At 35.3% G+C, this 26,566-nt stretch overlaps 1 protein-coding gene across 2 annotated transcripts in view; it reads left to right on the top strand.

Annotated features, from left to right (window-relative positions):
• KHDRBS2 (KH RNA binding domain containing, signal transduction associated 2) overlaps window positions 1-26,566 on the top strand; it is a 728,302-nt gene that overhangs the window by 93,309 nt on the left and 608,427 nt on the right. For both annotated transcript variants that reach the window (XM_049715491.1, XM_033424357.2), the window contains exon 2: window positions 4,953-5,080. In XM_049715491.1, the coding sequence (XP_049571448.1) occupies window positions 4,953-5,080 (128 nt within the window). The remainder of the gene's footprint in view (window positions 1-4,952; window positions 5,081-26,566) is intronic.

Genomic DNA, 26,566 nt, shown 5'->3' with positions numbered 1-26,566 from the left:
CGTCAGTGCAGATGGTGATTTTTTGATGATGGCCATTCTGACCTGTGTGAGGTGATACTTCACTGTAGTTTTGATTTGCATTTCTCTAATAATTAGTGCTGTTGAGCATATTTTCATGTGTTCGTCTTTTTTTAATTTCCTTTAAGTGTAAAGATTGTTTATTTGAGCTTTTTCTTGTTTTTTGAGGTAGGTCTGTATTGCAGTGAACTTTCCTCTTAGTACACCTTTTCTGTATTTCATAGATTTTTGGTATGTCACATTTTGATTTTCATTTGTCTCCGGGTACTTTTTAATTTCTCCTTTGATTTCTTCATTGACCCAGTAGTTGTACAGTATCATGTTGTTCAGTCTCCATATATTTGTGATTTTTCCAGTTTTCTTCTTTTAGTTGATTTGTACTTTCATAGCATTTTCATTGGAAAAGAAGTTTGATCTGATTTCAGTCCTCTAATTTATTGAGACTTGTTTTGAGTCCCAGCATATGGTCTGTCCTTGAGAAAGTTTCATGTGTCCTTGACAAGAGTGTGTATTCTGCTGTATTTGGATGGAATGTGCTGTACAAATCTATCAAATCCATGTGGTCTAATGTTTCATCTAAGGTCACTCTTTCCTTGTTGACTTTCTGTCTTAATGATCTATCCATTGATGTAAGTGGGGTGTTAAATTTCCTTACTATTATTGTATTGCTGTCAATTTCTTCCTTTATGTCTGTTAATAATTGTTTATATATTTTGGTGCTCCTTTTTAGGTATATATATATATATATTTATTATGTCTTCTTCATCTTACAAAACTAAAACTCTAGACAATTCATTAAGAAGTTATGGAGATCTGTTGCACAATAATGTGAATGTACTTATCACTACTGAGCTATACACTTAAAAATGACTAAAATGATAAATAATGTTATGTAGTTTTTACCATAATAAAGAGAATACCTTCTTACTGTACCTTCCATCTGACTTAAACCAATGAGTGAAGTTGTGCAAGGTGCATACAGGCATACCAACATTTAACTCTGTTGTAATCTCCACATAACCCTATGGTGTACTGTGGTGATAGCCACTAAAAATAAGTTAATGAATGCTAAAATAAATCCTTGAATCTATCTACCTATCTAAATATCTATCTATCTATATCTTAACACATAAACAGTGAAAGAAAAACAAAACTATTAAAATCTTTGTAGTTTAACACTTTTTAACAAAATTAAGCTTTCCTTTATGTATTATGTTTTTCCAATAATATGGAAGCCATATTTAAATAGAGACTGTATAAAAAAATAACTATATAAAATGACTCAACATCTCTATAAAAAACTGATTAGTTATTGCTGGATGATAATCAGTGCCTTTCCATTTTTATGGATATCTATATTGTCTGAACATTCCACAATGAATATGCATTAATTATGAAGTAAAAAAAGAATTACTTTAAAAATTTAAAGTAATTTTTAAATTTACAAAAGGAAAAGTGTGTATGCCTTATTTTCCATGGTTTTAAAATCAGGCAAGTTTGGTATATACCACTTTGTGACTATACAGTCGAGAAGTGCAATGACTGATCTATTAGTCATATATTAATAGATACATCAGGGAAGATGAGATAATTCCCTGAAACTATCAAAAGGGCAAAATAAATATAAAATTCTTTTAAGGAAAACATAAAGATGGCCAAGAGGCACATGAAAAGATGCTCAACATCATTAATTATTAGAGAAATGCAAATCAGAACTACAATGGCTTCACACTGGTCAGAATGGCCATCATCAAAATATCCACAAACAATAAATACTGGAGAGGATGTGGAGAAAAGGGAACCCTCTTGCACTGTTGGTGGGAATGTAAATAGATATAGCCAATATGGAGAACAGTATGGAGGTTCCTTAAAAAACTAAAAATAGAACTACCATATGACCCAGCAATCCCACTACTGGGCATATACCCTGAGAAAACTATAATTCAAAAAGACACATGCACCCCAGTGTTCATTGAAGCACTATTTACAGTAGGACATGGAAGCAACTTAAAAGTCCATCGACAGATGAATGTATAAAGAAGATGTGGTACATATACACAATGGAAAATTACTCAGCCATTAAAAGGGAGAAAGTTGGATCATTTGTAGAGACGTGGATGGACTTAGAGACTGTCATACAGAGTGAAGTAAGTCAGACACAAAAAGACAAATATTGTATATTAATGCATATATGTGGAATCTAGAAAAATGGCACAGATGAAAGTGTTTGCAAAGCAGAAATAGAGACACAGACATAAAGAACAAACATATGGATTCCAAGGGGGGAAAGGGGGATGGGATGCCTTGGGGGATTGGGATTGACATATATACACTATGTATAAAATAGATAACTAATGAGAACGATGCTGTATAGCATTGAACTCTACTCGATGTTCTGTGGTGACCTAAATGGGAAGGAAATCCAAAAAGGAGGGGATATATGTATGCATATGGCTGATTCACTTCGCTATACAGCAGAAACTAACAAAATATTGTCAAGCAATATACCCCAATTAAAAGAAAAAAAAACGAAAAGAAATTTTTAAAGGAAAGTATAGAAATTAACAGAAAAATCAGTGGAAATGGTATTTCATCCAGCCCCATTTCTTGATGGAAAACTTGTTGGAATTAATCCTCAAGTGATCAAATTTCAAATGTCTAAAAATGCCTAAGTGGTAGCTTTGTAGAGAGCAAATAATGTCAGACAAATTTAATTTATATCTATGACAGAGTGACAAGGATAAACCAATAGGGATTGCATTGAATCTGTACATTGCCTTGGCTACTATAGTCATTTTGACAATATTGATTCTTCCAATCCAAGAACATGGTATATCTTTTCATCTGTTTCTGTCGTCTTTTATTTCTTTCATCAGCATCTTATAGTTTTTGGAGTACAGGTCTTTTGTCTCCTTAGGTAGGTTTATTCCTAGGTACATTTTGTTTTTGATTAGATGGTAAATGGAATTGTTTCTTGAATTTCTCTTTCTGATGTTTAATTGCTAGTGTATAGAAATGCAAAAGATTTGTGTGTATTAATTTTGTATCCTGCAACTTTATCAAATTAATTGATGAATTCTAGTAGTTTTCTGGCAGCATCTTTGGGATTTTCTATGTATAGTATCATGTCATCTGCAAACAGTGACAGTTTCATTTCGTCTTTTCCAATTTGGATTCTTTTTATTTTTTTCTTCTATTATTTCCATGGCTAGAATTTCCAAGACTATGTTGAATAAAAGTGGCAAGAGTGGACATCCTTGTCTTGTTCCTGATCCTAGAAGAACTGCTTTCAGCTTTTCACCATTGAGTATGATGTTAGCTATATGCTTGTCATATATGGCCTTTATTATGTTGAGGTATGTTCCCTCTGTAATTTTCTGGAGAGTTTTTATCATAAATGAGTGTTGGATTTTTTCCAAAGTCTTGTCTGCATCTGTTGAAATGATCATGTCGTTTTTATTCTTCAGTTTGTTGATGTGGTGTATCACACTGATTGATTTGTGGATACTGAAAAATTCTCACATCCCCAGGATAAATCGCACTTGATCATGGTGTATGATCCTTTTAATGTTTTGTTGGATTCAGATTGCTAATATTTTGTTGAGGAATGTTCACCAGTAATATTGGCCTATAATTTTTTTTGTGTGGTATTTTTATCTGGTTTTGGTACCAAGGTGATGGAGCTTGGGAGTGTTCCTTCCTCTGCAGTTTTTTGGAATACTTTCAGAAGGATGGGTGTTAGCTCTTCTCTCAACATTTGATAGACTTTGCCTGTGAAGCCATCTGGTCCTGGACTTTTGTTAGTTGAGAGTTTTTTAATCATGAATTCAATTTCTGTTCATTTTTTCCTATTTCTTCCTGATTCAGTCTTGGGAGATTGTACCTTTCTAAGAATTTGTCCATTTCTTCCAGGTTGTCCATTTTATTAGCCTATAGTTGCTTGTAGCAGTCTCTTACGAACCTTTGTATTTCTGTGGCAAATAAATTAATTTTAAAAAGGAAGGAAGGATAAATAGTGTACGTTTGCTTAAAAGATATTCAGGACTTTCCTGGTGGTGCAGTGGTTAAGAATCTGCCTGCCAGTGCAGGGGACATGGGTTCGAGCCCTCATCTGGGAAGTTCCCACATGCTGCAGAGCAACTAAGCCCATGCACCAGACTACTGAGGCTGTGCTCTAGAGCCCACAAGCCACAACTACTGAGCCTGTATGCCACAACTACCGAAGCCCGCACACCTAGAGCCCATGGTCCGCAACTAGAGAAACCCGTGCACAGCAACGAAGACCCAATGCAGACAAAACTTAATAAATAAAAAAAAAAAATTCACTTTGGGAAGATTCTCATAAGGATAAATTAGTATTTCCTCTTAAATATCTATGTAGGTAATTTCATGTTGATGAATATGAATGATATCATTTACAGATTTAATCCTTTATGTGACTTTTCTGTGACTCCCCTTTTTAATTGGATTTAAGTTTGTGAGAATATAAAATAGCATACTGTTTATCTCTACTACCCTATTTTAGATAATGGATGATTTCTATTTTCAGTTATTTTTCCTTAGGAACAATTCTGACTAAAAACAAAACATTTAACGTTAAAATATATTTGTTCTATTCATTGCTCCTAGGAAATTTATGTTTGCTTAGATATTTTAAATAATTAAAGGGAATATTCTTTCTCAAATTTTGTTTGAAGACGTTAAAAGTTAATTAAATGCATCCTTTGTTTCACAGAAGACAGTTGTATCTTCAGTCATTGCTTTTTGGTTTTAGTTGATATAGATCATTGTACAGACAGTACAGTAGCATAGCTTTCAGTCCCTTTATCAAGGTTCTTCAAAATCTTATTTAAGAAAGGGAGTGATAAGAACAGTCAGTGTATTTATGATGACTTCTTATTTCATTTAATGTTTTTCTTGTGAATTTTTTTCAGAAATTGAAAAATTTCAAGGTTCTGATGGAAAAAAGGAAGATGAAGAAAAGAAATATCTTGATGTCATCAGCAACAAAAACATAAAGCTCTCAGAAAGGGTATTGATTCCTGTCAAACAGTATCCAAAGGTACTGTAATATATGCTTTGTTCACATAGAATTAAGAAAAAATTGATAAAAATAAGACTTGATGGTTTATTCATTGTCTTTCATGAAATAAATGTGTAAAGCTTCATTTTATTAATATACACAAATATATGATACTGACATAGAAGAAGGAAAACTCTTTGAAAGTACAATAATTTTCAACTGATGGCTGTATTTTTATTCTGTGAATATGGGAAGCATAACTAGATATTTTAATAAGTTATTTAATGTGTAAATCATTTGACAATTTGATTTTTCAAATATGCGCACTCAATAATGTTTTGGTTCATGTTAAAATGCATATTCTTATTGCAAAAGGGAGTAGAATTACTGCTACTGTCAATATACAGCATTAGCCAAACAGCAGAGAATTATTATATTTAGGAAGGTAATATAGTCTTTATTAGACCCTTGGATTGTAATCTCTAGTCTTCTATATTCAGAGTCCATTTATATAATGATTATGATAGTATTTTCTTGAAAATACTTTTTCACTAGACACTTTGTCATCATGTGATATTTTTATCAGCAGAATCATTATTATAAAATATAACATTTCAATAGCATGGTTTCATTACTTATATTCATAAATTCCAATGGTTGAAAGCAGTTTCTTTTTTTAATTTTTTTTAAGTAAATTACCTAAGCAAAAAAAAAAAAGGAAACTCAAAGATTTAAGCTGGTAATTAACTTTCTGAAGAGTGTATCTGAAGCAAAGACCATATAATTGTCCTAATAATAAAGATTACAGAAATAAATGCTGTAGTTTACCAATTGTCTTCTAATATGATAAAGTTTAGTAAATACAATTAAGTAGAAGGTTGTGTTTGTAATTATTTCAAACAGAATAAGCTGTTACAGCACATCAAACCATAAAATTTAACTTTCAGATGAGGTTTTTTGGGCATACACGTTTTTGGTTTTTGTGTTTATTTTGAGCTAGACTTACACTATTGCAAGATAGGTACATTCAATAGATATATATTTATAATTTAAATTTTGTGAAATTTACTTTACACTTATGTTTTAAAATATAAATTGGGCTGTCATAGAAATGTACATGAAAAGTTTTACTTAGTAATGAAATATGGTAGAAATATGATGGGGTATTGTGTCTTTTTTAAGGAACCTGGTTAATTAAACCTTTAGAGTCTAGATGGAATACAGGGTCCTTCTTTAAATCATATATTTAAATATTACATAACTTGATACTTTTTCTCAGAATAATACTTGTCCATTCTTAGGATATGAGAAAGCTCGTGATAGACTCAGTATCTGCTTCTCAATAAAATGTAGCTCTATATCTCTGACCAAGTTGTGTTGGTGTTTCAAGTCCTGATAGCTCTCCAAGTGATGGGTGTGAGTGATGTTATACTGAATATTACAGTAGTAGTTTACACTTGATTCATAATGATGACTACTGAAACAAGAATATTTTATGGTGTCAATTTTTGTGTGATATTTAATTTCATAATTTATAGGAAGGTTTTTAAACAACAAAACCACCTATTATTCATATTGAAATAAACCATGTCTCACTAGCAAATTATTGTACCCCCTTGAATTTTTAGAATCACAGAATGCTTAAGCTGAGACTAATCTTGGAAATCACAGAATATATAAAACTTCTATTTTACAGATGTGGTAACTAATTATGACTTGCTCATAAAAAATTCACAACTAATTGTGAACTGCTCAAAGAAATAATCTTTGCTCTAGATGGAATGCTTCACGAGGCTGCTGTTATTTTAAAATTCTTCATTTTTTGTGAACCATTACATTTTTAACTTGACTAAAAATGCTCAGTTTTACATGACTTTTTCATATAAAGTGTGGAAGAAAGTTAAAACCGATAGCTCCTAATGATTAATAGTTTTACGGAGTATTATCAAATAACAATTTATGCCTTATAAAATCTACCATTTTTATGAATATAATGAATATAATGCCAAACTTCTTTATTTATTATGGTGATGTGCATTTCATACATCTAATTATCACACATAGAGAACTCTTAGAGCCCTTTTACAGAAAAAGAATACTGAGAAACACAATCATCTATCAAGTTGACCTACATTTGTTTTTGCTTGTTTTTATACTATAACAATAAAATTAAAATCCATGTTTTGAAAACAATATTTACTTTCAAAAGTGGTGTTTCTCTCCTGCTGACTGAATATCTGTGGTGTTAATATTATAATCTCTAATCTTGAACCGTATTTGCTGTGCATTTGTGAGCTGTAACACGTGTAGTGCGGTATGATCCTGTGAACTGTTGAGCAGGACACAAGAGTATGGGTTCAAGGTTTACTCTTTTAAAATAAAAAGTGATGCACCCTTTAGGGGTCCATCAGGGAAAGGCCTGCCTCACACGTCTTCTCCCACAGCTGTCCCTGCCCTTGATGCCTGCTGTGTGGACTGACAGTCCATGTGGTGTTGACATCATCCTCTCCAACAAAGAGTAATATAGAATTATGGGAATTCTTGAGGAAATGACCTCATCCCGATTTTACTACTTGACCTTTTACAGACAGATTTTGTTTCAATTAGTCTCTAATTCAAGTTAGTTTGCTGACTTAATTAATTCAAGGAACTGAGAGAAATTTAAGATTTAAATTATAGAAAATATAAGAATACTTTTCACACACATTAAGAATGATTTATCTAGTGTTTTGTAGTTAATCACTTAATTTGGAGGAAAAAGCCACATTAAATTATTTTAATGGACAGTTTTTCTTGTTTGTTTTAATTTTTTTTTGTTTGTAACAAGATTAGTAAATAAATAGACTTTGTATATCTATTGTTTACATTTGCAAATGTTTTAGAATCAGAGCGATTATGTCTTGATGGTCAAATCTCTAAGGAGGCAACGTGGTCAGTATGTTCCTCTATAATCCTGAGATTATTGTGGAAAACGCACCACCTTTAACATTAGCTCTTTCTCCCTGAATCCACACACACGGCACTTTATAGTCCAATACACATTTACTTTTTTCAAATTTGGATACTTCCAACTCTTATGCATATTATAATCAGAATCAGTTTACAGTCTCTATCAGGCAAGTGGTGTTTATAACTCACTGTTTTTGTCTGTAAACTTTGCACATGTGAATTTGGTCATGGCTTCTTATATTGAGTTGTTTGTAGTGTTCGAAGTATGTGTATTGAGTTTAGTTGCTTTTGAAAGTGTATTAGGGCATTATGATTTAGTGTTGATGTGCTAGGAGATTACATATACAGAAAAAGAAGAGAACTGTAGCTTGGGGCATAAATTTGATATTAATGAAGACAGTCTTCATCCTTGCAAGAAGCAGAAAAAAGTGCCTTACAGGACATAAGAAACTAAGATACACATAATGTTGTCTGCTGTGTTCTGTTTTGTTCTGCTAGAAGGATGACTATCACAAGCAGGCATCCATGCAGAAGGATGCCCGTCACAAGCATGGGCACAGTGAGGAGGGTCAGAGGGTGGGGCAGTACTGCCTCCACCTGCTGGAGACCTGCCTGTTGCTATTGTACCTATTTGTCCATCTGGGCAATTCAACCTCTCAGTGTCTTTTAAAAATACCTTTTTGATGTTGCCTTTAGAATCCTCTGAAATACTTCAGACATCTTCTTCAATTAAATTTGCCCCAAGGCCCACATTTTATTTCTCGACCCAAATTACTGCCAACTTTTAAAGCAATAAATTGCCAGGAGCATAAATCGGCCCCCAAAATTTAGCCCCTTTTAAGATCAAATGCAGCCATGTCCCCCTGTGCTGCTTTTGAAATCAATTCCTTATGTAGATTAATGCAGAAAATTAAAGTTCCAAAATATGTTCAAAAACACCACACTTGCTCTATATTTTGTCTTTGCCTGCTCAGTCCCAGAGAGAGGGGCTGCCTTCTGTGCCTGGTTGGAAGCACTCTCCGCAGCCTGGCATGTCCTCCCACAAATCTTGTTTCCTTTTCTGTACTTTGAAAGATGAAAACCAAAACCTGTTATTTTTTCTAACTTTTTAAGTAATTATCAGAACATTTAAGAATGGTTAATAGGATGATGAGTTAAGGTGGCAGAGGAGTAGGAGGACGTGGAGTTCATCTCTCTCCACAGATGCATCAGGAATACAACTATAGATGCAACAGTTCTCACAGGACACTGGCTGAATGCTAGCAGAAGACCTTGAACAACAGAAAGGACTATAAAGATACTTGCATAACTGGGTATGACAAAAAATAAAAAAGGTAGAGGATGAGGAGAGGAAGTGGGACAGGGCCTGCACCTGCAGTTGGGGAGCTGAAGCAGAGGAGAGATTCCTGGATTCGGGGAAACCCTTCTCTGACAGGGAAATCAATTGGGACAGAAGGGAAGCATTTGAGGCTGTTGGAAGAGGGTGAAGTGGCTGATCTGTGACAGATGCAGCAGACTCAGAACTACACAGACAGTCTGTACTGTGGCCCTACGTGCCCCGGACTGGGACGTGTGTTCACAGGTGTGCAAGGGAGCTGGGAGCTGGAGCATGGGGATTGGAGAAGAGGCCTGGGGCAAGAACTGGTGTTGGCTGTGGGAAGACAGACTGAGGGGACAGGAGGGAAGAAATCCACAGCAGGGAATGCCTACAGAGGAAGACCGGACTGCCATGGAAGCAGGCACTACTGCTGAGTCACACTCAGGGGGAGGAGCCACTATTGTAGCCTCTCTGTCCCCTCATGCTGGCACCCACCAACAGACAATAAAAGAAGCCCTCTCAGGGCCAGCCCTCACATGCCAGCTTCCGGGCACCAAAAATAGCCCGGCCAGGGCCAGCCCTCATGCACCTTACGCCAGGTGCCAGAAAAGGCCCTCACTAGGGCCATATCTCTTGCACCCATGATCGCTGGCTTCCCTGCACATTTGGCACCACCAGGGCTCCTGCCATCCAAGCAGTCATACCACCTCTGTGCCTGGTCCTCACTGGGGCAGAGCCATGAGCTCCAAGGCATCCTCAAGACCAGACTCCTGTGGTTGGACCACATGCAGAGTTGGGGATAAAACCAAAGCTGAACCCCAGGGATGGGGCGACTAAGAAAGAGGATTGAAAATCTTTCCGTGAGCTGTACAAGCTGCAGATTAAATCCACATGATCAGCTAGACCCTACGTCTATCCAATATCTGAGTAGACAATGAGTGTTCCCACAAATGAAAACAGTCTATCTCTGGCAGCTGTGGAGTTTGGGGACAAGAACACACAGGAATTGGGCCACATCAGAGTCTGCGTGGTCCCCACAGGGCCCACAGCAGGTCCAGGGACCAGCCCAGAGGCAGAGGAGGGCCTCCTGGGGAGGCAGAGGTGAGCTGTGGCTCATGGCGTGTGCAAGGACACTTAACAGCTGAGACCCCAGGGAAACATAATTATTACTATTACTTTTATTATATTTTGATTCATTCTCTTGTTGGTTCTAGCTTTTTTTTTTTTTAGTTTATTTTGGGGGGGGAATCTTCGTGTTTTATAACGTTTAAAAAATTTTTTTATATATTTCTGTTTTCACTTTTCTTTTATGTTGTTCTGTGTTCTTTTCTCTCATTTTATTCTTTTTCTTTCATATATTTTGTATTTTAAAAAAAATTCCCATTCCTACTTTCCTTTTCTGTTGTTTTGTTTTTTCCCTTTTTTTAAAATTATTTTTATCGGTTTGTTCTGTTTCTTTGCTTTATTCTTCAGTTGGCATACTTCTTTGGTTTTGTTTTTAGGTTTTGTGTTTTTGTTAGTTTTGATTCTAATTCTTTGATTTTGTTTTTAGGTTCTTCAGTTTCTCTGGTTGTTCTCTTGTTTTTTTGTTTCTGTTTTGTTTTTTTTCTGTTTTTGTTTTTGTTTGGTTCTGTTTTTCTTTCTTTTGCATGTGTGTGTGTTTCCTTGTTTCTGTTTTTGGTTGTTTGATTCTGTTTTTACCATTTGTCTGGGGCCTTGTTTGTCTTTTTTTTTTTCCTTTCTTTTACTTTAATATATTTTTTATCTTATTTTTTTACATTTCTATTTCTATGTTGCTTTTCTGTTGTTCTGTCTTCTTTCCCCATTTTCTTTTTTTTTAATCATTTTTGTCACTTTGTTTCTTTGCTTCATCCTTCAATTGGCACTCTGCTTTGGTTTGGTTTTTTTGGTTTTGTGTTTTTGTTACTTTTCTTTTTAATGGTTTGATTTCATTCCTGGGTTTGTTTGTTTGTCTGGTTGTTCTCTTGCTTTTTGCTTTATTTGGCTCTGTTTCTTTTGTGTGTGTGTGTGTGTTTCCTTGTTTCTGTTTCCGTTTTTTTGATTTTAATTTTTACCATTTGTCTGGGGTTTTGTTAGTGTTTTAAAAAAATTTTTTTTAATCACCTTTATTGTCAGGATGAGTGACTTGCAGGGTCTTGGTTCCCTGACTGGAAGTTGGGCCTGAGGCTCCAGGGTGGAAGCACTGAGTCCAGGACGCTGACCATGAGAGAATTCCCTGCCCTAGGGAAGATTAATCACCGAGTGCTTTCACGGAGGCCTCTATCTGAATCCAAGATCCAGCTCCACCCAACTGCCTGCAGCTCCCAGGGCTGAACGCCTCACACCAAACAACAAATAAGACAGGAAGACAAAACCATGCATCAGCATACAGATGACCTAAAGTCATACTAAGCTCACAGACACCCCAAAACATACCACCTGACACAGCCCTGCTCATCAGAGAGAAAAGACAGCTCCATCCACTAGAATGCAGGCACCAGTCCCTCCCATCAGGAAGCCTAAGCAAGCCACTGGACCAACCTCACCACTGGGGGCAGAGAACAGAAGCAAGAGGAACTACGGCCCTGCAGCTGAGGGATAGTATACCTCAAATATTGTAAATTAGACAACATGAGAAGACAGGGAAATATCTTGCAGGCAAAGGAGCAAGATAAAAACCCACAAAACGAGGGCTTCCCTGGTGGCGCAGTGGTTGAGAGTCCGCCGGCAGATGCAGGGGACACGGGTTCGTGCCCTGGTCCGGGAAGATCCCACATGCCGCGGAGGAGCTAGGCCCATGAGCCATGGCCGCTGAGCCTGTGCGTGCGTCCGGAGCCTGTGCTCCGCAACGGGAGAGGCCACATCAGTGAGAGGCCCACGTACTGCAAAAAAACCCCAAAAAACCACAAAACCAAATAAATGAAGAGGAAATAGGCAAACTACCTGAAACTACTAAAGAGAGTAAATATGAACCAAAATCTTGGAAATAGAATAGAGAAAATACAAGAAACATTTAACAAGAACCGAGAAGAACTAAAGAGCAAACAAACAGTAGTGACCAACACAGTAACTGAAATTAAAAATAATCTAGAAGGAATCAATAGCAGAATAACTTAGGTAGAAGAACGGATACGTGAGCTGGAAGTTAGAATGGTGGAAATAAATGCTGCAGAGCAGAATAAAGAAAAAATAATGAAAAGAATTGAGGACAGTCTCAGAGACTTCTGGGACAATATTAAGCACACCAACCTTTGAATTATAGGTGTCCCAGAAGAATAATTTAAAAAGAAAGGGTCTGAGAAAATATTTCAAGAGATTATAGTTGAAAACTTCCCGAAAACGGGAAAGGAAATAAAGTCAAGTCCAGGAAGTGTAAAGAGTCCCATACAGGATAAACCCAAGGAGAAACATGCCAAGACACATACTAATCAAACTAACAAAAATTAAACAAAATGAAAAAATACTGAAAGCAGGAAGGGAAAAGCAACAAATAATATACAAGGGAATCCCCATAAGGATAACAGCTGATCTTTCAGCAGAAACTCTTCAAGCCAGTGGAGAGTGGCAGGATATATTTAAAGTGATGAAAGGGAAAAACTTATAACCAAGATTCCTCTACCCAGCAAGGATCTCATTCAGATTTGATAGAGAAATCAAAAGCTTTACAGACAAGCAAAAGCTAAGAGAATTCAGCACCACCAAATCAGCTTTACAACAAATTCTAAAGGAACTTCTCTAGGCAGGAAACACAAGATAAGGAAAAGATCTACAAAAACAAACCCCCCAAAATTAAGAAAATAAAAGGAACATACATATAAATAACTACCTTAAATGTAAATGGATTAAATGCTCCAACCAAAAGTCACAGATTGGCTGAATGGATACAAAAACAAGACCCGTATTTGTGCAGTCTACAAGAGATCAACTTCAGACCTAGGGACACATACAAGCTGAAAGTGAGGGGATGGAAAAAGATACTCCATGAAAATGGAAAACAAAAGAAAGCTGGAGCAGCAATTCTCATATCAGACAAAAGAGACTTTGAAATAAAGACTGTTACAAGAGACAAAGAAGGATACTACATAATGATCAAGTGATCAATCCAAGAAGAAGATATAATGATTGTAAATATTTATGCACCCAACATAGAAGCACCTCAATACATAAGTCGAATGTTAACAGCCATAAAAGGGGAAATCAACAGTAATACAATAATAGTAGGGGACTTTAACATCCCATTTACACCAATGGACAGATCATCAAAAATGAAAACAAATAAGGAAACACAAGCTTTAAATGACACATTAGAAAAAATGAACTTGATTGATATGTACAGAACATTCCATCCAAAAACAAGAGTACACTTTCTTCTCAAATGCACGTGGAACATTCTCCAGGATAGATCAATTCTTGGGTCACAAATCAAGCCTTGGTAAGTTTAAGAAAATTGAAATCATATAATGCATCTTTTCTGACCACAACACTATGAGACTAGATATCAGTTACAGGGAAAAAACTGTGAAAAATGCAAACACATGTAGGCTAAACAGTATGATACTAAATAACCAAAAGATCATTGAAGAAATCAAAGAGGAAATCAAAAAATACCTAGAAACAAATGACAATGAAAACATGACTACCCAAAACCTATGGGATGCAACAAAAGCCATTCTAATAGGGAAGTTTATAGCAATACAATCCTACCTCAAGAAACAAGAAAAATCTCAAATAAACAACCTAACCTTATACCTAAAGCAATTAGAGAAAGAAGAACAAAAAGAAAAAAACCCAAAATTAGCAGAAGGAAAGAGATCATAAAAATCAGATCAGAAATCAATGAACAAGAAATGTAGGAAACAATAGCAAAGATCAATAAAACTAAAAGCTGGTTCTTTGATAAGAAAACAAAATTGATAAGCCATGGCAGACTCATCACGAAAAAAAGGGAGAAGACTCAAATCAACAGAATGAGAAATGAAAAAGGAGAAGTAACAAATGGCACTGCAGGAATACAAAGGATCATGAAAAATGACTACAAGCAACTATATGCCAAAAAAATGGACAACCTGGAATGTATGGACAAATTCTTAGAAATGTACAACCTTCAAGGATTGAACCAGGAAGAAATAGAAACTATGAACAGATCAATCAAAAGCACTGAAATTGAAAATGTGATTACAAATCTTCCAACAAACAAAAGCCCAGAGCCAGATGGCTTCACAGGTGAATCATATCAAACATGTAGTGAAGAGCTAACACCTATCCTTCTCACACTCTTCCAAAATATAGCAAGGGAGGAACACTCCCAAACTCATTCTACGAGTTCACCATCACCCTGATCCCAAAACCAGACAAAGATGTCACAGAAAAAGAAAATTATAGACCAATATCACTGATGAAGAGAAATGCAAAAATCCTCAACAAAATACTAGCAAACAGAATCCAACAGCACATTAAATAGATCATATACCATGATCAAGTGGGGTTTATCCCAGGAATGCAAGAATTCTTCAATATATGCAAAGCAATCACTGTGATACACCATATTAACAAATTGAAGAATAAAATCCATATGATCATCTCAATAGATGCAGAAAAAGCTTTCGACAAAATTCAACACCCATTTATGATAAAAACTCTCCAGAAAATGGGCATACAGGGAACCGACCTCAACATAATAAAAAACCATATATGACAAATCCACTGCCAACATCATTCTCAGTGGTGAAAAACTGAAAGCATTTCCTCTAAAATCAGGAACAAAACAAGGATGTCCACTCTCACCAATTTTATTCACGTAGATTTGGAAATCCTAGTTATGGCATTCAGAGAAGAAAAAGAAATAAAACAATCCAAATTGGAAAAGAAGCAGTAAAACTGTCACTGTTTGCAGATGACATGATACTATACTTAGAAAATCATAAAGTGGCCACCAGAAAACTACTAGAGGTAATCAATGAATTTGGTAAATTTGCAGGATACAAAATTAATACACAGAAATCTCTTGCATTCCTATACATTAGCAACAAAAAGTCAGAAACAGAAATTAAGGAAACACTCCCATTTACCATTGCAACAAAATGAATAAAATACCTAGGAATAATCCTACCTAAGGAGGCAACAGATCTGTATGCAGAAAACTATAAGACACTGATGAAAGAAATTAAAGATGATACAAACAGATGGAGAGATATACCATGTTCTTGGATAGGAAGAATCAACATTGTGAAAATAACTATACTACCCAAAGCAATCTACAGATTCAGTGCAGTCCCTATCAAACTACCAATGGCATTTCTCACAGAACTAGAACAAAAAAATTCACAATTTGTAGGGAAACACAAAAGACCCCAAATAGCCAAAGCAATATTGAGAAAGAAAAATGGAGCTGGAGGAATCAGGCTCCCTGACTTCAGAATATACTACAAAGCTACAGTAATCAAGACAGTATGGTACTGACACAAAAACAGAAATATAGATCAATTGAAAAGGACAGAAAGCCCAGAGATAAACCCACATACATATGGTCACCTTATCTTTGATAAAGGAGGCAAGAATATACAATGGAGAAACGACAGCGTCTTCACTAAGTGGTGCTGAACAGCTACATGTAAAAGAATGAAATTAGAACATGTCCTAACACCATACACAAAAATAAATTCAAAATGGATTAAAGACCTAAATATAAGGTCAGACACCATAAAACTCTTAGAGGAAAGCATAGACAGAACACTCTATGACATAAAGCACAGCAAGATCCTTTTTGACCCACCTCCTAGAGTAATGGAAATAAAAACAAAAATAAACAAATGGGACCTAATGAAACTTCAGATCTTTTGCATAGCAAGGGAACCATAAACAAGATGAAAAGAAAACCCTCAGAATGGGAGAAAATATTTGCAAACAAAGCAACTGACAAAGGATTAATCTCCAAAATATACAAGCAGTTCATGCAGCTCAATATCAAAAAACAACCAACCCAATCCAAAAATGGGCAGAAGACCTAAATAGACATTTCTCCAAAGAAGATATACAGATTGCCAACAAACACATGAAAAGATGCTCAACATCAGTAATAATTAGAGAAATGCAAATCAAAAGCACAATGAGATATCACCTCACACTGGTCAGAATGGCAATCATCAAAAAATCTACAAACAATAAATGCTGGAAAGGGTGGGGAGAAAAGGGGACCCTCCTGCACTCTTGGTAGATTATAAATTGATACAGCCACTATGGAGAACAGTATTGAGGTTCCTTAAAAAACTAAAACTAGAACTACTATATGACCCAGCAATCCCACTACTGAGCATATACCCTGAGAAAACCATAGTTCAAAAGGAGTCATGTACCACAATGTTCATTGCAGCATTATTTACAATAGCCAGGACATGGAAGCAACCTGAGTGTCCATCGACAGATCAATGGATAAAGAGGAAGTGGCACATACATAAAATGGAATATTACTCAGCCATAAAAGGAAACAAAATTGAGTTATTTATAGTCAGGTGGATGGACCTAGAGTCTGTCATACAGAGTGAAGTAAGTCAGAAAGAGAAAAACAAATACCATATGCTAACACTTATATGTGGAATCTAAAAAAAAATAAAAATGATTCTGAAGAACCTAGGGACAGGACAGGAATAAAGATGCAGACTTAGAGAATGGATTTGAGGACACATGGAGGGGAAGGGTAAGCTGGGATGAACTGAGAGAGTGGCATTGACATATATACACTACCAAATGTAAAATAGATAGCAAGTAGGAAGCAACCACATAGCACAGGGAGATCAGCTTGGTGCTTTATGACTATCTAGAGGTGTCAGATAGGGAGGGTGGGAGGGAGCTACAAGAGGGTGGGTATATGGGGTTATATGTATATGTATAGCTGATTCACTTTTTTATATAGCAGAAACTAACACAATATTGTAAAGCAATTATACTCCAATAAAGATGTTAAAAAAAACAAAGAATAGTTAATAGAGACACAAGGTTACTAACTGTGGAAACTATGACACTTCAAAGCCAGCATTACCACTTACAGTCTTGGAGACATCTCTCTATTTTTCTAAGCAATGTGTTTTCTAAAATCCACTCTGTAGCTTATATCTTAAGCTTGTTTTATCTTTACCAGAGACCACTTCATAGCATCGCTTGCTTTTTATTTTTCTAAAGGAAATGAAAAAGAGGATTTGATGGGCTTCGTGATTTCAGTTTCATTTATATCTGTTTCCTAATCTCTCACCTGTGAATTTAAATGTCAGTTGAGGGCTTCCCTGGTGGCGCAGTGGTTGGGAGTCCGCCAGCCGATGCGGGGGACACAGGTTAGTGCCCCGGTCCGGGAGGATCCCATGTGCCGCGGAGCGGCTGGGCCCGTGATCCATGGCCGCTGAGCCTGCGCTCCGCAACGGGAGAGGCCACAGCAGTGAGAGGCCCACGTACCACCACAAAAAAAAAAAAAAAAGTCAATTGAGAAAATAATGACACTCCTAGAAGTGTCACATTTTTTTACGAGAAAGAAAATAATTCCAAAGTGCTTGTGCAATGCATTCTCTTTAATAGAGTGGCACCTGAAATTACCATGTTTTCCAGAAAAATTTGGAAATTTGCAGAGGTATTCTGTCTAGTACTTATCTTTTCCAATGACTTTTTTAATTAATGCCCATCCCATGTATTTAAATATTATTTTTCCATTTGGCACTCAAACTTTTTTTTTATCTCCAATAACCCATATATTCCTAATCCTGAATTGTATGTGTTTCTCTCCCCATCCTTTTTTAGGAGTTCAGCACACCCTCACGAAATGTGTGCTCACATTTCCCCAAATGATCTCACCTTCTTTTCTAGGTCTAGACCCCCTAGGGGATCTTCAGTCTGTTTTAACCTGCTGTTTCTATCCCACCAGTGTATTTCATACTCACCTTCAACTGAAAAACTGGGAACTACTTCAAATGGATCATTAAAATGCTAGTGCCTTTTTAAATGTGTCCAAACATGTATCCTTACTCAAGGGTCCTTTGAGAGCCAAAAGATCTTCTACCTCACATCCCTTCTTTAATCTCACCATTCTTTATTTGCTTGTTCGTTCATTTGTTTGTTTAATTCAGTGAGCCTTCAATAAGTTTCTCTACACCCATTAGAGCATAGATGGCCCTTCTGCCATTTATTTTGTTGTTGCAATAGAAATGGATTTTTATATAGATAGATCTTAAAGAGAGTAGAGGAGAAAGATCACTATTAAAATCGAGAGGCACAACATTATCAGTTGAATGGATTCCCATATTATTACTGACCCTGAAGGACATATTGACATATGGAACCAAATTAATTTGATATAAATTCAAGCACTGTAATATACCTTGAGAATAGCAGGAAAAAACTTCCTCTGGAAAGGATACAGGAAATAGAAGTTAATGCATCTCCTCCCCACCTCCAGAAAGGTCTAGAGAAGGGATTATTGTTACTTATAATACTAAGTTAAGACCTAACTACAACCACCTTTTTGAAAGGAATTTAGAATCATGTAGAAAAATTGTGAGTGACTTTTATTTATTTTTTCAAATTTAAGTAATTGTTAAAAGAAATTTGTGTAACACATTTAGATTTCTACCATTTTATAAGTAATTTTCTTAAAATACATGGATTTCACAAATATATCACAAAAATAAACACTACAATTCTATTATGAATATCAATGCAAAAAGTTTAAAAATATTACCAAATGTTGTATATCAGTATTCAGAGCACCATTATTCACAATTGCCAAAATACAGAAACAACTCAGATGTCCTCAGCTGATGCACAGATAAACTAAATGTGGTATACACACACAGTGGAATATTATTCAGCTGTAAAAAACAATGAAATTTAGATGCATATTACAACATGGATGAATATTGAAAACATCATGTTAATAAGGAGAATAAGCCAGACACAAAAGGACAAATATTGTATGATTCCACTTATGAAAGGTACTTAGAACAGGCACATTCATAGGTACAAAAAGTGTAATCGAGGTTACCCGGGGCTGTGGAGAGAGATGAATGGAGAGTTATTGTTTAATAGATATAGAGTTTCTCTTTGGGATGATGAAAAAGTTCTGGAAATGGACGTGGTGATGGTTGCACATTGTGAATGTACTTAATGCCACTCAATTCCACATTTAAAAATAGTTAAAATGGTAAATTTTATGTTGTATATATATATATATATATATATAATTTTTTTTTTTTTTTTTTTGCGGTACGTGGGCCTCTCACTGTTGTGGCCTCTCCCGTTGTGGAGCACAGGCTCCGGACGTGCAGGCTCAGCGGCCATGGCTCACGGGTCCAGCCGCTCCGTGGCACGTGGGATCCTCCTGGACCGGGGCACGAAGACGTGTCCCCTTCATCGGCAGGCGGACTCTCAACCACTGCGCCACCAGGGAAGCCCTGTTGTATACATTTTATTGCAATAATAATAATGTTATAAAAATATTACCAAATGAATTTCAATAGTACATTACAAGCAAAATAAATTACACACAAATGTAGTTTTATTACAGGAATGCAAGACTGGTTTAGTACTTTAAAATATTTTTTTTAAATTACCGAATTTTAGGATCAAATCAGGCATTTGGTAACATCAATTTTCCATTCCTCATGAAATGACATGAACATATGTAATGAGTGTATATTAGAAATCAGTGTGAAGAAATTGTTTATTCATTAATTGTTAGATAGGGAACTAGTGAGGCATTTAGGGCAAAAGAAAATAAAGACTAAATCCCTAACCCATCTTTTGCACCAGCATAAATCTCAACTGGGTCTAAGATTAAATTTTTTTAAAAGTACTGGAATAAATTATGAGAAATTTATTTTATAATATTTGAGGGGAGAACATTTCTAAGAAAGATGGAAAATACTTGAAGCCATAAGTAAATGATTAAAATATTTTACACTGTAAAACTAAAACTCTGTATAAGCAAAAATAATGATGATGATTACCAAAATAAAAAGTCACAATCAAAATGTTAAAATGGCATGGCTATTTGAGAAATATTTGAAACACATGACAGACACTTTATTTTATTTATATGTAATGGTCCCACTTTTTCTAGTTGAAGAAGAAGCCAATGATACCAACACAGTTGTCACACATATACTGTTTAAAACAAATAGAAAAAACCCTGAACCTCACTTATCAGAAAAATCAAGTTAAGATGAATTTGAAATGTTTCTCTCCTCTAGCAGACTGATGAAAAAAGTTTGATTATAACCAATACTAATGGTGTTAGAGTATGGGGGAATAATACACTCTGTAAACTGCTGCTCAGAGCATGGAGATACAGCCATTTTAGGGAACAGTTTTTCAAAATCAGTGAAAATCACAAAGGCACAGACTTTTGGAATCAGTTGGATATCTAGCAATTTATTTTAGAATTAATATATTTGCACAGATATATATATAAGTGAAAGTATAAAAGATTTTAGTTTATTTCTCTTGAGCATAAAAGGGATATATTTATATTAAATATGTATACTTATATATATAAGATGATAGACAGATAGAGATAGATAATAAGGAAACAGTAGGAGGCCCTTTTCCGTTGCAGGCTCTTTTGTGCTGTCTGAATTAGTTATACTAACACGTTATTTTCCTAGTAATAAAGATATTTTTAAAATAGTTTGGGCTAATTGAAAACATTTAAAATAGAAAAAAAAATGTTTCTACTTAAAATCTTTTTCCTAGATAGAGAAACAAATAATAAAAACTAAGGATTATGGAATGTTTTTATATATATCAGACACTGTATATTTTTTACATATACCAAATCATTTAATTGTCACAAAAATCCTAGTAATTCTATCCTTCCCATTTTACAGACAAACTGAGTTTCAGAAGCACTCATGTGCCAAAATCACATTATTAGGAAACAGCCCATCAGGATTCCTATCCAGCAACTCTGATTTCACGGCCTGTTGTCTTTACCTGTTTATACTGTGTAGTTCTATTATTACACTGTAAGCAAATGACATCTTAAAACATACAGTAGAAAATTTGACCCCAAGCATGATTCATCAAAATCTACTATGAACTTAAAAAACAGATGAAAATATTATTTTTATGAAAAAGATCATACACTCCTTTTTCTGGTTTATGTGTAGATATAGTGCTTAAATGAAGAGTATAGCCTAAAACTCAAGTTTAGAGAAATAACTAAAGCATCATAAAATAGTCCTTCAGTCTGGGACCTCACGCCTAGAGAATTAAGGTTTTTGTGAGTACCCACTGTATATGAAACACCCAGCAAAGCACAGTGAATGGTTTTATTCCCTCAAGAACACTGGGTGAGTTCTGAAGAAGAGACTATGTATGGTTTAAAAACATTGAAGGAACTTTCCTAGAGCCACACAATATTTAAGTGATAGTGTTAAAGCTGGAGCTCAGGTCTGCTAGCACCAGAGCCTCTCTTCTTTGAATTAAACCATTGTTGTGATTCACTTTATTTTATATGAAGAGGCATTGAGATAATTTTGGACACAGACAGCTAAGATTGCAAAGGTTCACAGATGGAAAAGCAGATGTCTTTCTCCTCTGGTGTTAAGTGAGACAGAAATGATAGGCTCATTAGTTGGAGTGTATCTCATAGTTTCTATGGTCTAACCTTCTACTCAATTTAGGAATCATTTCTACAATATCTGTGATACTCATCAGCCTGTCTATGAATACCTCTAGTGATTAAAAAGAAAGTTCACTACATTATAATACAGTTGAATCTAAGAATTAGACATTGCTGTTCAATTCCTTTTTCTCACTGAAGTATGATCTTTATCCCTTAAAGTTGCTATTAGTTCTGGTTCTGCCTTCTGTGTCACTAGAGAACCCACTTGAAACACTTGAACCATGGTCTTGCTTGAACTATCATTGACACATAGTCTTTGTTTGGTTTCTGGATACCATAATTTATATTTTTCTCCTGTTAGAAAAGTGGTTCCATTTCTCAGCCTCCTCTGCTGTTTTGTGCTTTTCCACACAACTTCATAATGTTGGAGTCCCTAAGATTGTCCACAGTGCTCTGCTCTGTCTGCACTCACACCCCCTTAGCCCTCTGTGGCATAGCTTTATGTGCGAATGGCTTTAAATGGCTGATGATCCAACCAGGACTGCTCTCCAAGACTTCTATATGGAGCTGCCTACTTGACATCACCATGTGGATGTCTAGAGAGCCCAGGTTCAGTTGGTATTCTTCTCACCCCACATGTCCTTCACCTGTCGCCTACCTGTCTCAGTTGTTGGCAATACCGTCCTTTTACTTGGTCAGGTCGGAAACTGTGGAGTCCCCCTTGACTCCTCTCTTTCTCCCACACATCCTCAAAATACATTGAGAGTCAAAGAACTCACACCCTCTCCATTGCTATTACTATAGCATGGGTCCTCATCTTCTCTTGTCTGGACCACTGTGATGGCCTCCTAACTGATCTGCTTCTACACATGCCTTCACCTCTCCCTACCCAGGGACTCACAGTCCCTTTACCCTTCTCTAGCTTTTTTTCATAGCAAGTATCACCTTCTAGTGTATTTCATAATTTTATTAATTGTTATTTTTATGGTTTTTCCACACTAGAATGTCAACTGCAAAATGCCAAGTCTCATCTTTCTCGATCAGTCATGTGTCCCAGTCACCTGTGTGCCTGGCACACAGTTAGGCAGATGGTTAATAAATATTTGCTGAGTGGCTATAGAGTAATTAAACAGCTTCTGCTTGAAGACACTCTTACTGGAGGAAATGCAGTTACTGTAGAGTGATCCAGAACAAGGACCTCTCTGTTCTCACCTGTTGCCTCTTCTTACAGAATTTTCAGGGGACCCATCACAGTGGTCGCAGTGACATCACAGGTCCTCTGGAAGAGACTCCTGTATCACTGTTCTCATCCCAGCCTCAGTGCTAATCTTAGCAGAGAGCCCAAGTACAAGAAGAAAGCAATTACAGTGAAAATTTTACTCAATTTTAATGCCTAGATAATCGGTTACTTTGCTTTAGCATATTTTCTAATTAAAATGAAGTTAAAACGTTAACTCAAATTACTTTCAAGTTATTTCTGAATATCATGTTTTATTAGTTAATTATCCATTTTTAGTAAGTGCAGTATGTTAAACATTATTTGACCTTTTACAAAAGAGCCTACAAGGCCTCCACATCATTGTTCTAAATATTAATTCCTGTCAATTCATTGTCATTCAGGATATATGCATTGGATCTATGTGGTAATCACTTATTTGACTCATAAATGTAAAATTAAAAAGATGCTTTCACTGGTCTCAGGAAGTCCTGAAATAGATTTAAACAGTTGTTCTAAAGTGGCTTCATACTAGGATGAATCCAGAAGCTTTGGGACTGTGTTAGATCATCTTTAACAATTTTTGTTAAATTTTAGAGGCTAAGGCATGAAAAGGAGCCAAGGTTATAGAAAAGCTAGACCATTATTTGAAAAACATAGCAGAGAAGAGAAAGAGAGCTTGGGTATTTTTTGGAGTGTAGAGTTGAGTGGTGCAGAGGGTAGGATCAGGGTAATATTTATCTTACTGTCAAGTCCTCTCAATAGAGAAACCTTTATTTATATGGTTGTTTTTTCATCTTGGTAATTTTCAGGCCTGGCTGCTTCTTCTGTAGCATTTCTCTGTTTCTGGAAAGAAATCTGTATGGATATATTAAGATGTAGAATTGCTTGAGATGCTAAAGATTGCTGTGAGGAGACAGTATAATATAATGGGAAAATAATAGAATTCTGACCCAGATAGACCTAAGTGTGAGTCACAGTTTTAATTTTATTCACCTATGACCATGGGAGTCTCCATTAACGCTTTCATCATCAAGGTTTTTCAGCTGCAACATGAGTGTTATCATATGCTTGGAGGCTTCATCAGGAATACGTGAGAATATGTATTCATACTTGGCATAATATCAGCACACAGTGGAAGCTTGTATATGTATAACCACTGAGTAATTATCAGTTTCTTCTTTTGTTCCACTTAACAATACTCTTCTTTGGTGTGGAAGCACCTACCCTTTGCCAGGCTCTGTGTATGTGTGATAAAACAGAGAGATGGACTTATTTCCTTGAGAGTTCTGTAACTTCATTCCTGAAAAGGAGAACAATAATACATTAATAAAAATAGAGATAAGGTGATTGGAAGGGGATTACAATTATGTTGGTGGTAATACAAGTTTTTATTTGTTGACTATTTACTATGTATCAAACAGTATTTTCTGTGATGTATATTATTACCTGATTTATGCCACTTAATATTCTGTGGAATATGTACTATACAGAGGAGGAAATTTAGGCACAGATAAAATTAAGTTGTTCAAATTTACATAGACACTTAATAATGAACCAAGATTGAAGAAGAAGAGAAAGCTTAGGCATGAAATTTATCTTCAACATCTACAATGTTTATTTACAAGGTAAATTTCATCCTTGTTTATTTAAATACAATTCTAAAGCATTCTTAATGTATACCCCTCCTCCTTATTCAGTGTTTGAGATTTGAGATTGAAATTTGTGAAATGTTGTAAATTGAAAAATGAATATTTTATGTGTAATATTAAATTATCAAATGAATGTTTAAATAAACCATATTGTTATTATTGTATTTTACATACTATAACTTTTACTCATAGTTATATACCACATTGTGTTAAAACATGTGAGTACACCCCCAACAATATATTTTGTTTACTTCCTGTGTTGCCATCTGAAGACACATCTCTGAGAGGTAGAAATTAGAGCTAGAGCTGTTGCTAGTCTATTTTTAATTTCATGTACTAACTAACTGAGAGTGAAGAGCTCTGTGTTTCAGTTACTTGGATGTTTGGCACATGGTTCCAGAACTACACAGCAAGTGCTGAAGCATCACATAATTCTTCATTATTACTTGTGCCAATAGTAACTTTGCTTCATTAGTATGATAGGCTGTATAATATGAAATTAGAAATCATAACCCATGTTGGGCTTAGGCTTACCTCATTTTTATTTTCTTCTTTTAGAGTAAGGTAGTATATTTAACCTAATGGGAAAATTGTCAATTTCACAGTGTCATAAAAAGTTGCAAAATAAACATTTGGAAGAGTAACTCTCGTTGCCAAAAAGCTGATAACATTTTTTGTTTTGTTTTATGAATTCAGCAATAGAATCTAGCAAAGTGCTTAGAAGAGTATTTCCCTTTCTACACTCTGATTTATTGCAATTCAAATAGAATACTAATGTTAGGTCAAAAGTGGAATTTATATTTTAAGGTAAAGTTGTAATGAGGAAAATTTAATTTATGAAGTGGCCCAGCTGAATTTTCTCAAATTAAAAAAAAAATGCTCAGATTTATGAAAACTTTTGCAAGTTTTGATTATCTTTTGGGCTCTAATTTCAAAGTCTTGAAATAGCTTTTGATTTTACAGTTTTATACTAATTGTGCAGTTGACTTTATTATCAACATTTGATCATATATCCCATTATTTGATCTTGCTTTAGGTCAATCTGAATCTACTGAACTAGTTAAAGAAATGTTTTATTGTAAGATTCAATGTAGTCTTCAAAAATTCTCTCTGAAATTGACTATTAAAATGTGTAACTTTGGGGTTGATAAAAAAATTATAGTATAAGACTCAAAAAAAGCACATAGTTTATTGGAACTTGGGAAACATTTTTCAAATGTTTGTCATTTTTATATTCGCAGTGATTCTGTACCTCAGCTATCAGATATAATTGTGTTGATGGCATTATTAAGAACCTTTTATTGTTTAATATGTATAGAACTGTTTCTGGCTATACCCTGGGAAATGTATGGGGAAAGGCATTAAATTAACATACAACATTTTGCTGCCAACCAATATGTTGTCTAAGTAGACAGAAAAATTGCTGCAACCATATTTCACACGTGTGCAAAGAAGGTTGAGCCCATTATGTCCTCTGAAATTATGACAGGATTTTCCTCCAATACACACCAGTGGGATATCGCACTCTAATCTTCACAAAAATTGAAATATTATGGAGAAACTATCTCTATTTTTCCCCATTTCCATCCTTGCAAATGACTTACTTGAACTCTTGTCTTTCTGTAAGCTGTGGAAGACAGATCTGGGAAGAGCTTGTTCTGTGCTTCTAAAAACAGCCATATGAGGAAAATTGTTTTCTATTATATGAACAGTGTTCATGCATTAAGGAAAAATAATAGCTTAGCAATGAAGCTGAATAAAATGATGCATGTGCATTTTGCTACTC

This window comes from Orcinus orca, chromosome 10, assembly GCF_937001465.1.
Source record: "Orcinus orca chromosome 10, mOrcOrc1.1, whole genome shotgun sequence".
Taxonomy (NCBI): Eukaryota; Metazoa; Chordata; class Mammalia; order Artiodactyla; family Delphinidae; genus Orcinus; species Orcinus orca.
Note: the sequence above shows the minus strand (reverse complement) of the source record. Positions and strands in the feature narration are given on the sequence as shown.